The sequence below is a fragment of the Panthera uncia genome (genome assembly GCF_023721935.1).
Source record: "Panthera uncia isolate 11264 chromosome C1 unlocalized genomic scaffold, Puncia_PCG_1.0 HiC_scaffold_4, whole genome shotgun sequence".
In the NCBI taxonomy this organism is placed as follows: Eukaryota; Metazoa; Chordata; class Mammalia; order Carnivora; family Felidae; genus Panthera; species Panthera uncia.
Window position 1 is genome coordinate 20,491,041 of NW_026057585.1, and position 14,703 is coordinate 20,505,743.

At 40.5% G+C, this 14,703-nt stretch overlaps 1 protein-coding gene across 6 annotated transcripts in view; it reads right to left on the minus strand.

The window, feature by feature from the left end:
* The window catches only part of CDC14A (cell division cycle 14A), a 185,930-nt gene that overhangs the window by 76,558 nt on the left and 94,669 nt on the right, over nucleotides 1-14,703 (minus strand). For all 6 annotated transcript variants that reach the window (XM_049616724.1, XM_049616722.1, XM_049616725.1 and 3 more), the window contains exons 8-9: nucleotides 8,681-8,768; nucleotides 958-1,188 (exon numbers count right to left, since the gene is read on the minus strand). In XM_049616724.1, coding sequence (XP_049472681.1) covers nucleotides 958-1,188; nucleotides 8,681-8,768 — 319 coding nt within the window. The remainder of the gene's footprint in view (nucleotides 1-957; nucleotides 1,189-8,680; nucleotides 8,769-14,703) is intronic.

The window sequence follows — 14,703 nt, forward strand, 5'->3', positions numbered from 1 at the left end:
ACATTAAAAAAATTGTTAATAAATAAATAAAATGGAAATTGATCCTCCTCAGAGTCTAACAACCAGGCTTAGAGAAAATGTTATTTCATGTTTTCTGAGTAGCCAACACAAGGGCACCAGATAAGATGCAGAATGTATGTTCTGTAACATATTTGAAACATACTAAAAAAAAAAAGGATTCAATATTTATCAAAAATTCAAATTTAACTGGGCATCCTGTATTTTTATTTGCTGACTCTGGAAACCTCAGGGCTCCTATAATCTGAAGGACTCCTGCCCCAAAGTACCCACCCCTAGAGAGCAGAGATTCATTTATATAATCAAGTCTTTCAGTTCACTCAAAGAGGCAGGAACACATCTGCAGCAAGTAAGAGCTGGCTTACCCCAGGATGGTGCCATCCACTAGCAATGGGCAGGGAAGACACTCTGGTCCATTAGGCAAAAGACTAGCTAGAGAAGGGGGAAGTAGAGGGCAAAGTGGGGGTCCAGATGGCTGGGTCATAAAATGGGAGCATGAAATGTCAGATGGGTGGAGGACGGTAGAAAGGAGAGAAGCAGTTCTGGAAGAAAGAGGAAAAAAAAAAAGCTAACAAATAAATAAAGAAATAAAGAAATAAACAAACTAACAAACAACTCTTGCCTCTTGACAACTGTACTTATCTAAGCTGTTCCTGCCAGTGCATAGACCGTGCTACTGTGATTTCCCTCATGGGGCCTGGTGTCAGTGAGCAGGGCTTGGTAAGGGAAGGCCAGAAAAAGTGCCTCCACCGATTATCCACATCCAGGCAAACCTTTCCTTAGGAAGGAATTATTAAAATGGGTTTGTGTTCCAGTTTCCTCAAACAAAATAAACTCGTGTTCTTTTTCCTAAGACTCTAACTGGTTTTGTTTCGCACGATTTGCTATTTTTGCCTCATCCCCTTGCAGAACCACAGTGACCACCAAGGCTTCACGCACCTTTGCAGTGAACCGCAATCGCCCCATCCGTGTTCTCGCAGATGTTCAGGAACCTTCGCACGATGTTGTCACTGGGCGTGCTGCCATCTATGAAGAAGAGGTCATAGTGCTCGAAGCCGGCGTCTGTGAAGCGCTTTGCCTCGTAAATCTTTTTGTTCAGCCTCACGACAGCAGTCACGTTATGCTTTTTGAAATAAGGAAAGTAGGCTTCAGGGGCGTGCAGAGGATAGCCTGAAGAGAAAACGGAGCTGTAAGCACAAGGCAGGCGTTCCACCTTACACACCCAGAAGCACAAAAGCCCTTCACAATAAAGTTCATGAATCTCAACAGAGCCTAGGAAGAAAGTGCATTTCCCAAGAGGTCGAAGCACATTCCTAAGGCAGCAGCAGTCTGAATAACTGGAGAAAAAAAAACACCACAGGAGAGGAAAAACCTTTTCTGAGTATTGGAAATAGCTTATGAAAAGTCAAACCTCCACCCATAGGATTCAAATCCTGGCAGCACACGTCTCCCAAACTGAAACAAGGAGCTTCTGGATGCCCTGGAATGTGCTCAGTAGGCCTGGAAAGATTCTTTGTGCTGTTTCTTCCACTTGACAAATACTTTTCAATTACAGTTAAACCCCTTTCGCCAGGGGATTAGTTTCCATCCATAGTGCAATCCGTGCCACAAAAGAGATTAATAATTATTAAGCACCTACCATGTGTAAGTAACCATCGCATATGACTTCTTTAAATTCTCAAAACAGCCTGTTATGGTAAGAATAGTTCATCTCATTTAAGAGACTGAGAAACGAAAACAGTTTAATAATTTTTTGTAGACATTTTCTCTTTTGAAGGGTGGGGGTACAGGTAGTGAGCCTCTAAACCCCCTTTTGTTTCGAATGGGTCCAGCATCGTGTGAGTATTCCCAGGAGCTACAGACCTAGACTTGGCCAATCAACAGAGGTGACCCCTGGTGGCTTTGGCCACTGCAGCCCTTGCCCCCAGCCCCAGCTACTAACAGGGGACTCATTTCTCAGCACCCTGATTACCGCATCTGGAACTTCTTCAGGGTTCACGGACTCACAGCATACCAGGTGAGACAATCTACTCAGAACTCATTCAGGGTGGTGAGCCCCACACAAATGGGCAGCAGCAGCCTGCACAGTGAACCAGCAATGGCTGCCCTATGACCTTGGCTACATTTCTTGTTGCCTCAGACTCTGCCTATGCTGGTCATTTCCTATATTCTCTCAGCTGCGAGCCAACCCTCCCATGCTGGGGCTGGGGTCTGCGGATGGCATTTGCAGCTAGCTTCCTTTCAGTTCAAAAAACAGGAGGCATGAAGCACAACCAGAGTGACTGGAGGCCAGAGGAAGGAGAAGGGACTTCCCTGTGGGGGCCAGCAAGGCTTCGGCAGCAGAACACAGGAGCGGCCAGAGCTCCCAGCACCAGGCTGCAGCCCAGCCCCTACGTATCTGCTCCTCAGCCCCCAAATGCAAACACCAGCTGGGCAGCATTCTCTTCCCAGCTCCTGATACCAGCCTGGCTGCCCTCCCAAGACCCTGGCTGCCGGTGACCTCACTTTCTCCCTTTTTAAAGGCAGTAGCTGTTTCCTCCATAACATTCTGGTTTCCTCAGTGTGGTCCTTTTCCTGTTTAGCCTTCTCTGTAACGAATCCCTTGAATGAAACTTACTCCGTTTGAAATGGTGTGGTTTCCATTTCCCTGCCTGGACCCTGCTGAGACGTGATCTCCCTTGGATCCTGTTCATTTTCTAGGCCTCACTCTCCAGCTTTCCCTTGGAGGCTGTGAGATCCCCAGCGTAATCCCACGCAATGCCTTTTTGGTTTAATTTACCAGAGATGGGTTCTGTTGCCTGTAACCAAGCCCTAACTGGTCTACCTGGCCAAGGTCACACAGTGGATGGCGGCAGAACTGGAAGGCAGGTCGAACTAATCCACAGCCCAGATACGTCATGTTTACAGGCCATGCTGCTTCCGAGCAAACAGGTAATACAGGGCTTATTTTCCATCTTCGGTGTAGAAGCAGTAACTTACACACACACACATTTAGAGAAAACGGGTGCTTTTCTACTTGGAAAAAACAAATCTGTTTTCCTACCAGGCTCAACTTATTTTCCAGCAACAGATTCACAGCCTAAAGGAGAAAAGAACTGTGGTCGGTAGAAGGAAACAAGAGCTTTCCTACCATGTAAGAACGGGAAGAAGAGGACTCACAAACCTATGGGAAGCCTTCCCTTGGTGTGGTAGGCTGATGAGCACTTCTGACCCTGGGTTCCTAGCATACCTGGTACCTCCGTGATGGCACCTGTTACCTGATGTGCTATGGCTGGTTTAGCGTCAATCCCCTCCCCTCCTCTGCCAAGACTGGAAGAATATTTCTTTTCACCTATTAATTTCCATCAGGAGTAAATGGCATTATAGATAATATACCTAAATCAACTATTAAGAGAAACTATGTGTCCATTTGGATTAAAAAAAAAAAAAACACTGGACAGTTATCCAAATATGGCGATAGGATACAGAAATAATAATGATAATGGTAATAATCATAACTAACATTTACTAAGCACTTACTCTGTGCCAGGCACTAAACTTAAGTGCTTCAGATAGGTCATCTCATTAAACCTTGCAATTAGCCAATTACTGCTGCCTAGAAAAGTGAACGGGCTCACACACACAGCTGGTAAGAGACAGAGGCAGTATCTGAACCCTGGCAGTCAGAATCCAGGGCCTGTGCTGGGGCTGATTTCAAGTAAGATCCAACCTCATTCTATCTGTTAGGTCTCCAAATAAAGGAATATTACATGAACATTAGAGGCTGCACTTCCTAGAGCTGGTGAGCATGTTTCTTTAAAATCCCTCAAACTCTTTCAAGTGAGCCGTAACCAATGACAATGACAATATCCTACAACCTCTGAATAACTGTGGGTATTATCACTGCATTTGGGACTGATTTTAGCAACGTGCAGAACGGAGCATTCATCAGCCCCGTCCTCTATTTGGCCGCTAGATGGCGCCCTGGCATCAATAAAGCACAGGCAGAGCCCAAGAGCAGAGTGAAATCTGAATTTCAGAGCAGAGAGATTTAAAATTCATCTCTTCCCAGCCCCTCATTTAAAGCTGAGAAACTGAAGAACAGCAAAGGACTAGTCCACACAGGCATTATTAAGAGTAAAAACCTCAAAATGGGCAGGCAAATGTAGGACGCGATAAAATATGTTTATTAGGCTAATTAATGAGAAAAATGTAATCAGAATATCTGCTATCTAATAAGTACCTATTATGTGCCTGACGCTGTGCCAGACACTTCATATAATGTCTCTAATCTTCACTACATGCCTGCATTGTGCATCCTATTCCCCCTCGCCCCCCCTCCCCCCATTTGGTATACAAGGAAACTGAAGCTCGGAGAAGTTGACGCGGTCTGGGAAGTTCACACAGCCAGTAAGGGGCAGTCAGGCTCCATGGCCCAGCTGTGCATACCTGCTTCTGTCATGAAAGGATCAGGCAGAATCGGCTTCAAATTGTTGCAATTCCCTCTCAAGCTTTCTCTGTTCTTTTTCTTTCTTTTTGTTTTAAATAGAGATAAGAAGGACATTGCCATCGGAGAGTTTGGGGGATTTTTTGGAAAACTGGAAATCCAAAATACGTTTATTTCTACCACTATATTATTCACGCAGCATCTCAAATTTAAGCAAAAAAAGGTAGAGCTCAACAACAACAACAAAGGTAAGGGCCCTTCTCTCCCTCACCATCAAAATAATGTGAACCAAGACAACTGTAAAAATTGTATTTGCTCTCTGTGGACACAACACACACTTGAGACTCTTACAATGCATTCTGCCCAGATCCCAAGATTTTAGGGCTTCTTTTGTTACATCCTAACAATGGCTATTTGAGTGTTCATTTCTTTAAAATCTACCTTCTCTACTAACCCCTAAATGACTTTCAGCCTCCTCAGGAAACACAGAGTTTCTCAATTAAAAAAAAAAAAAAAAGCACCCAGATTACACTGTAATTGGATCAAGTTTATTAATCCTATCACACAATTATTTTCTTAAGCTCAAAAAACATTTACACAGTAGTTAAAGCCCTTTTACAAAAACTACAATGAAGCTTCTAATGAATATCAGATCTTAAAATGGGGAGTCCAGAAGAGTATCAATATTTACCAACGACAGCCTTAAGTGAGAATGCTCTAGGCATCATAAAAACCAACAAATACTAGGTGAGCAGCCCTTTCAGAACTTTTTCTCTCAATGTAAGAGGGTACAATATATGCAGAGGGGGGGAAAAAGATGTAGATAGAGCAATATTTTAAAGGGCTTATTTCTAGATTATATAATTACAAGTGACTTTCCTTTATATTGCTTAAATTTTCTATAGTAAACATGTACTTCTGTAATAAGATGAAAAAGAACATAGAATTTGGAATCAAAGAGACCTGTGTTTGAATCCATGCACTGCCACTTTCTGGCTGTGTAAACCTGGGCAAGTCAGGTAACTCCTCTGAGCCTCTATCTTCTCTTCCATAAAATAACTACCACCTCCCCCAGAGGGTGGTTCTGATTATTACGAAGATATGTGCACAAAAGGCTTAGCACCATTCCTGGCATATAAGCAAATGGTAGCTACAATTATTTCCCAGTATTACAATATGCAACCAAAAAGAATTTTTAAAGATTTTTGACAATTAAGGAAGTACAGTCTTCCCTTTATAAAATAAATAAGACACAGGGATGTAATAGACAACGTAGGAAATATAGTCAATAATATTGTAACAACTTTGCATTATGACAGATGGTAACCAGACTTAACGTGGTAACCATGTCCTAATGTATAGAAATATCAAATCACTATGTTACACACCTAAAACTAATACAATATTATAGGTCAACTGTTATTCAATTTAAAAAAGTTGTTACATAAAATATTCATAGCCTTTTATCTGCTGATTCTACTACTTAAGAATTTAGAGAAGAAATGAGAACTACAAAGAAAATGCATGAATGTGTTTGCCAACCATGACAGTTTTAAAAAGAGAAAAACTGTAAACAATGTAGATTTCATTGAAAAAGTAATTAATTAACAGCATTATGGCACATTGCTGAATAATATACAATGCAGTCATGGAAAAGTATAATGAAAATCTACATTTACTACCATGGAAAGAAGTCTGTAATATGTGAAGTGAAAAAAGCTGATACGAGACAGGAATCATGATGCTATACTTATAAAGAAAGAAAGGTTTACTTTTATAAGTGTGTGTGCGTATTCCACTGGAAGAGGGGGAAGTGTGTGCAAGCAAATACAGAGAAGCAGATGGAAAGAAAATTAAAACCCCTATTATCCCACCACCAACTATTAACCCCTGAAAACTTGGGTAGAATTACAGGTCATTTTTATGCTTTTTTTTAATTCACCTGCATTTTATTTTTTTCATATATTTTTTCATATGTATTACCTCTCAAAATTTTTTAAATGATTCTTTCCATTACACCTCTCATCTTCTCTTTAAGAAAATGTCACAAGGGGTGCCTGGGTGGCTCAGTCTGTTGAGCATCTGACTTTGGCTCAGGTCATGATCTCTTTCATGAGTTTCAGCCCCACATCAGGTTCTGTGCTGACAGTGCAATGCCTGGAGCCTGCTTCGGATTCTGTCTCCCTCTCTCTCTGCCCCTCCCCTGCTCTCACTCTGTCTCTCTCTCTCAAAAATAAACAAACATTAAAAAAAATTTTTTTTAAAGAAAATGTCACAAAACATGTGAATCTTAAATAGCAAAACTCTTTCAACTTTGTCAAATGACCACCCGCTGACAGAGCCACTACTGAAACCATGCACCTACCAAGATGTTCTGGGTCTGAGTCAGATTGTTTTGCACAGGAGGCCAAAGGTAAGTGTAATCAATCCTGTCTTGAAAGACCAACCACCAGAAAGCAGTTTCCCTGGGCACATAACATGTTAGTCCTAACAACCCTCATGACAGAGGGTTAGTTAGTCAATGTCTGGAGCAAAGTTCATTAGCAAATTCATGAATGAGAAGATGTAATTCTGGCTTCAGTACAGAGGCCTCCTATTTGAGAGCTTAAGTCTCTAGACCCGCCTTCCCCATCACAGGGAAAGCATGATTCAAGGAGAGTTCCCTGGAAGGTGTGTCATGGGCGTGAACTGAGGAGCACATGTGTGGGAGTGCAAACAAATTAGCAAATCTAAATGCATGAATAACAACGTACAATGAAACTAGAGTTTAGAATTAATACTTGGGATGACGTGGGATTCCTGAGTGGCTCAGTCAGCTAAGTGTCCAACTTTGGCTCAGGTCATGATCTCAGGGCTAGTGAGTTTGAGCCCCTCGTGGGCTCTGTGCTGACAGTTCGGAGCCTGGAGCCTGTTCAAATTCTATGTCTCCCTCTCTCAAAAATAAATAAACATTAAAAATTTTTTTTTAAATACTTATGATGATGATAATGCAGAAAGAATAAATCTCAATCAGGGGTTTTTGGATTATGTTCCTTCAAAACACTGATGTTCCGCTGAGAACAAACTGAGGGTTGATAGGGGGTGGGAGGGAGGGGGGGGTGGGAGGGAGGGGAGGGTGGGTGATGGGCATTGAGGAGGGCACCTTTTGGGATGAGCACTGGGTGTTGTATGGAAACCAATTTGACAATAAACTTCATATATTGAAGAAAAAAAAAAAAAAAACACTGATGTTCCAGAGCTGTGAGCAGATAAAGAGCTATTGTGTTCATAAGTGAAATTTTTAAATTTTATGTACTCCTCCCATAAATTATCCTTAAATCTTTGGTGCCTATCAATACTTGTCTTCTAGGAAGGTAACAGATGAAATTAAGTAGAAAATAAACATTAAAGGGAAAACTCATGTAGCTGATCATATGTCATTCAAGAGGCTTATTTTTTTGTTTTGCTTTTTTTTTTTGGCGTCCTGAGTATGTATGCCGCTGGCTATACCTATACTGCAAATGAGTAACTTAATGACTGTCAGCTAGAAAAGTATTCTTGTCATCATAATGGAACTAAATAAATAGATCAACATTTATTTGATGTAATAAATAATAAAAAAATAAATAGATCAACAATAAATAGATCACTAAATAAATAGTGGCAACATTTAGAAGCCAAGCTCTGGGATGGAGTACTAGTTCCCCCATTACTCTGAACAAAACCCTACTCATAAGCCTCTGTTTCTTCCTCTGCAAAATGGAGATAAATGTACCTATACCTCATACAGGGTTGAGTGTGCATTAAGTGAGATAATGCTGTGACTGGCTAGTAACTAGTGCACAGCAAGCACTCAATAAATGACACCTGTTGACACCACCATCGTCATTACTGTGCCACATGATGTTCCCCAGAGCATACCTTGACATAGCACCCCACCACCAAATCTCAGAACAACAGACAAAGTGCAACAATCTGCTGATTGGTTTGACCAGTTTGCTTCTCAGATTCTTCTTTCATAACTGGGTCAGGCAAAGTGAGCATCCAATTTATGGCAATCTAAAAATTTTCTAGTTTTTAAACAGTGATTATTTACCACCTACTAAACTATAATACTTAACACACTAATTACTACTGTTCAATTTTTGACTAATAGATATTCTTTGGAGAATATTATCAAAAGAAAGGATTATCTGAAGAAATTAAAGAAGATGAACTGAAATAAATGTTTGGATGGTAAAGTAAAGAAAAACCTACCATTTTCAATTTTGCTTTTTGGATGTGGTCCACTAAATGCTAAAAATTTTCCTGGAACAATCCAGTTGAAGTCACCATTTTCAACTCGCTGGCAGAATTTTGTGAGAAAAGAGAAGAAAAATATTTTATAATTCTTATACAACTTAGGAAACCCTTACAAACAAAACTGGTTTTTACTCTGTTAGTACTATTGGACGTACATGAAGACAAAGTAATATAGCTTAAAATAAAAACATGCATCTGATTCTCAAAATTATATTTCAATACACTTCAGAAAAAGTTTTCTGTAGACTGTATGAAAAGTTAGGAAAACTTTATTTAAAGTGGGTACTTTGCTTAAAATAATTTTGTGTCCTGGCTACTCTGCAATGACATGAGATGAAAACAAATATTACTTGTCCCTGCAATAAATAAAAGGGCAAGAAGATAAAGGACAGAAAATATAAGCACTTTCTATGAACACGGTAAACATATTTTAAAGAATGAAAAAAAAATTATAAATATCAATTTATAATAGTGAACACACTTCCTTCATTTGTTCTTTATTTTTTCTTTTTCTGTTTTTATAGGTGGCTACTGTTGTCAGGGCTGATTTTTAGACTGGGAAACAGAAGGAGACAAGAGTGAGAACAGAGGATCATTAAACCCTCAAGGTATACCACAAACTCAAGTCAGCCAAGGTCTATGGCAGGAGTGGCAAACCCAAACAGCGACACGGGTCTGACAAGAGACATAAATAAAGGCAGGTGCAGGTGCGGGGCGCCTGGGTGGCTCAGTCGGTTAAGCGGCCGAATTCGGCTCAGGTCATGATCTCACGGTCCGTGAGTTCGAGCCCCGCGTTGGGCTCTGGGCTGACAGCTCAGAGCTCAGAGCCTGGAGCCTGTTTCAGATTCTGTGTCTCCCTCTCTCTGACCCTCCCCCGTTCATGCTCTGTCTCTCTCTGTCTCAAAAATAAATAAACGTTAAAAAAAAAAAAAAAGGCAGGTGCTCCTCAGCTCTGGCTAATTTAGTCACCTTGCAGGAAAGGCTAACTGAATGTGGCTGATTTTCTGAATGCATTTTCAGGTGAAATCTCTCTGTATGTAATGTTGACTATTTTAAGTTTTTAAATATTATGAAACTAAATAAAACACACCTGCGGGTCGACTTTGATCATCAGTTGTCAACCTCTGGTCTACACTCTCTAAAAGATCCTCAGAAAAGGCCTGAAGACCAGCATCCTCCCACTGCTCCATTATCTCCTCCACTGTCTTCCCTTCCCAACATGCCTCTAAACCCATGGAACACTGGGGCAGGGCTGAGGGTACCCAACATTTTGCAGGGAATTAGGACATATCTGTGCGATGCATCATAAAATACATGTGTCGCTTCTCCACATAAGCATTCTTTAGTCCACCTGCAAACTGCCCCCCACCCACCCACCCACCAGGCCCACCTTCTCCTCCCCATCTCCACCCTCAGGGCTCTCTAGCACTGCACAGATACCTCCCCAGGCTGGGAAGGAAGGCAGTTCTCTTTACTGGGCCAAGAGTATCCATTAAAAAAGCTCTCTCCTCCACCACTACATGGCAAAGACCTCAATGGTAAGAATATTTATCAAATACAGTCTACACTCTACCACAGGAGCTCTTAAGTATTTGTTAAATTAATTGGGAGTAATGCTATCAAGGAAACGGAACCTCTACTTTATTTATACTACCATTATCATTTCCCATTTTCATGAAAATCAAAATTTAGCTGTACAATTTCTATGTTTCAAACGAGATGTTTCTTTCTAGTTAGCAAAAGTTACAAAAATGAAACTTTTCATGACACTATAAACGTCTGAATTGTGTTCATCTAACTGTAATAAATATGATATCCCCATAATGCCAGAAATAAAATCTTAGGAATACTGTGAGTGCTATCACATGCCAAGTTATATCTCAGGTATAACTATCTATTTATAACAATTTGAATAAAGAATCTAATATATAGCTCTATGATAATTAAACTTTTTCTTGTTTAAAGAAAGCAGTCTCTAATGTTCCAATATCCCTCTTAAATAATTAATAAACTTAAAACATTACTTAAAAATTTAAAAATAAAAGTCTGCTCTAATCATCAAAAGGCTAAACGCAATTCTTTATGAACAGTAAAAGAAAACAGGTTTCTGTGTTCACTATTTCTGTATCCTTGACCACTAGGTAAGCCTAGATAAATATATTGTGTTACGTCTGTTAATTTGGATTACAGACATCCATTTGGTTAAACAGTAACCTTTTATAATCAATCATATGGAGAAAGGCAATGGACTCACTAAGATACATTCACTCACAAAACCAAAAGAATACGTTTGCAAATCTGCCTACCCAAAAAGATAAACATTAGGTAATACTAGACTATATTCAGTAGCCTGGATAAGGCTGATGGAGTAAACGAAATTTGGGTCTCAGATCCAAATCTGAAAAAAAGTTAATAAGGAAGTTACAGCTTTTAACTGACTAATGTAACATAAGCTTACTTTGGTAAGGTTCCCAAATTAATATTTGTGCCTTCTATCACAGTGAATGATACAAATGTCAATATTTATCAATAATAAAATATTTAAGATGACACAAATTGGTTTTCTAATTAAATACACACACACACACACACACACACACACACACACACACACACACACTTCAAAGAAATCTAAATCAGACAGGAACTTAAGGTACTTTCCAACCCTACCACATTTTATAAACAAACATCTCAGCAAGGGCGAGGCAAGAGGATGGTTTTACCGCTTACATTCCAAAGCCTACTGCCTACCAAGTACTACTTAGGAAAACCACACGTTCTTCACTATAATAAAATTAAAAAAAAAACCAAAAAAACTGAATTCCTGAAACTGATACATTTAAATGTTAATATTCACTTTACTACAGGAGTCTTCAGTCTACAAAAGATTCGCCAGGTTTCTTTGAAATAGTTAACTGTGCTGGTGCATTTAAAATATCATCTGAGGGGCTCCTGCGTGGCTCAGCTGGTTAAGCATCTGACCCTTGATCTCTGCTCAGGCCTTGATCTCAGGGGTGTGAGCACAAGCCCTGCCCAGTGTGGAGCCTACTTTAAATAAATAAAAAAATAAATGTATGTTTGGAAAACAAAGAACTCAAAGTTGCTTACAAAAAAGTAAATAACAGTATTAAAACTGAAAAAATAAAAAAATTAAAAGTAACTGACTTGAAAACATAAATTTTTACATCTAAGAAATATATCCATGCCAGTAAGGCATACCTCTGTTGTACTGGTCACAAAATATATTTTTCAGTCCAAATGCTGAAAATCAATTGGCCTTACACCACTGTAATAGTAAAATAGAAAAGACAGACCTTGAGCTTAACAAGTACAGGATTGATCCCCTTTATCAACAGATAGGTTTCCTAAGACAACATGGACAAACTGTTTTTAAGCACATTTCAACATTCATTAAAACATTTGCTGAGCCTTTATTATACATTAACGACTATCACTCAGTGTCACACATAAAATAATAAAAAGTATCTTCTCTGTCATCTTAAGGAGTCTGAAAGCAAGTGGGAGTGACCAATAACAGTAATAATAATAGATGCAAATACATATTTACCACCAACTCTGTACTAGGCACTGCTCATTCAGTCCTTACAGAAATCCTATGAGGTGGGCGCTACTCTAGTCTCTATTTTACCCATTGCTACAGACTGAATGTGTGTGTCCCCTCAAAATTCACACATCAAAACCTAATCCACAATATGATGGTATGTGGAGGTGGGGTCTTTGGGAGGCGGTTAGGTCATAAGGATGGAGCCCTCACGAATGGGACAAGCATCCTTACAAAAAAGACCCCAGAGAGCTCCCTTACCCCTTGTACCATGTGAGGACCCAGGGAGAACACGGCCACAGAAGAAGGCCACCAGACACCAAACATGCTGGTGCCTTGATCGGGGATCTTCCAGCCTCCAGAACTGTGAGACTGTTTGTTGTTTAAGCCATGCAGTCTATGGTATTTTTGTTACAGCAGCCCAAACGAAGACACCCATTTAAAAAAAAATAAAGAGTTGCATTAAACTTTGAAACGTGGGGCGCCTGGGTGGCTCAGTCAGTTGAGTGTCCAACTTTGGCTCAGGTCATGATCTCATGTCTGTGGGTTTGAGCCCCACATCAGGCTCTGTGCTAACAGCTCAGAGCCTAGATCCTGCTTCAGATTCTCTGTCTCTCTCTCTCTCTCTCTGCCCCTTCCCTGCTCACTCTGTCTTTCTATCTCTCAAAAATAAACATTAAAAAAAAGTGCTATAATAGAAGTATGTAAGAGGTTTAACAGTGGCACAAGACTATTTGAAAAATCAAAAAGAACTAAAAAGTCTCTTTTTATTCATTAAAAAGCACCTTCCTTGGGGCGCCTGGGTGGCTCATTCGGTTGAGCGTCTGACTTCAGCTCAGGTCATGATCTCACAGTTTGTGGGTTCAAGTCCCGCATCAGGCTCTGTGCTGACAGCTTGCTCGGAGGCTGCAGCCTGCTTCAGATTCTGTATCTCCTTCTCTCTCTCTGCCCCTCCCCCGCTAATGCTCTATCTCTCTCTGTCTCTCAAAAATAAATAAATGTTAAAAAAAATTTTTTTAATAAAAGCAACTTCCTTACATTTTCCTAACTTCTAAAACAATAAAATAGTGTTGATGGTATAGTTGTATTACATAAACACAAATATGCTGCAGTGATTGGTACTTTATGTGCTTAAAGCAAAGCAAATATTTGAGTTATTTGGTTTAAATTAAAATGGCATGCCATCTGGCATCTTAAATAATCAAACTCTAGATTATTAATTTAGATTTGCTGTTGAGAGACAGTGTGGTGGAGGGAAAGAGGAGGGCCCCATGTGGATGACTGTTTCACCTCTGCTAGCTCCAGCTGGGGTGGGGAGACACTGATGGTAGAAAACACTTGGTGGAGGGGCTGGGTGGCTCAGTGGGTTGAGCATCTGATTCTTGATTTCAGCTCAGATCATGATCTCACAGTTCTCGAGATCGAACCCTGCATCAGGCTCTGCACTGAGAGCATGGAACCTACTTGGGATTCTCTCTCTCCCTCTCTCTGCCCCTCCCCTGCTCACTCTCTCCCTCTTTCTCAAAATAAATAAATAAACTAGGAAAAAAAAAAAAAACACTTAGGGGACTGCTCCAGCAGCTCAAACCAATGACGCCTCTGCTGATGCAGCCACAGGGAGCACAAACCCAGTGTAAGTTTGCACGTGCCCTCCAGTGCTCAAGACATGATTATTTGAGGCCACCAGCACATACACGATTGTTGAAAATTGGAAACAGGTGCCCTCACCCATGAAGAGTGTGTTCAACCACAAACCAGAACCCTAGAGAGCAGCAGCATTTCAGGTGGATAAAGGAAGAGAAAGTACTTGCAAAGGAGACTGAGAAGGATGGCCAGAGACTCAAGGAAGAGAAAAGCAAGAGATGGATCCTTACAAGTTAGGGAAGGAAAGTGAGTATCCAGAATTAGAGAGTGGCCACAGGATAAATTAAGTAGGAAGAAGACCAAACACAACCATCTGGTTTTGCTAACTTTTGTATTAGCAAGGACAGGTCCAGCAGACTCACAAAAGTAAAGACCAGACCATAATCAACTAATGACTGAATAATAACAGAGTCAAGACTGCTCTCTTAAGAAGCTTGGAGGTAAAAGAAAGGATAGAAACCAAACAGCAATTAAAGAGGGAGGAAAAAACCATGGGAAATTTCTTAGGACAAGGTAGACCTCAAAACATTTTATAGAGTCAACCAACATGACCTTTGAGCCAGCAATAGGTGTAATGGATTAACAGATGTGGAAACACTGGGTGCCTCCACATTTGCAGGTGCAGTGTCCAGGAAGGAATTTTGCTTCCTTGAACTTGTAGCCTTTGAGTGGTATACTCAATACTACAAGATAGCCCCAGGGAAATGCTTCTAATAGTTCTTTGAGTAGTCAAATCACTGTGGGAGGCATACCTCCACCGTTCCTCCAGGTG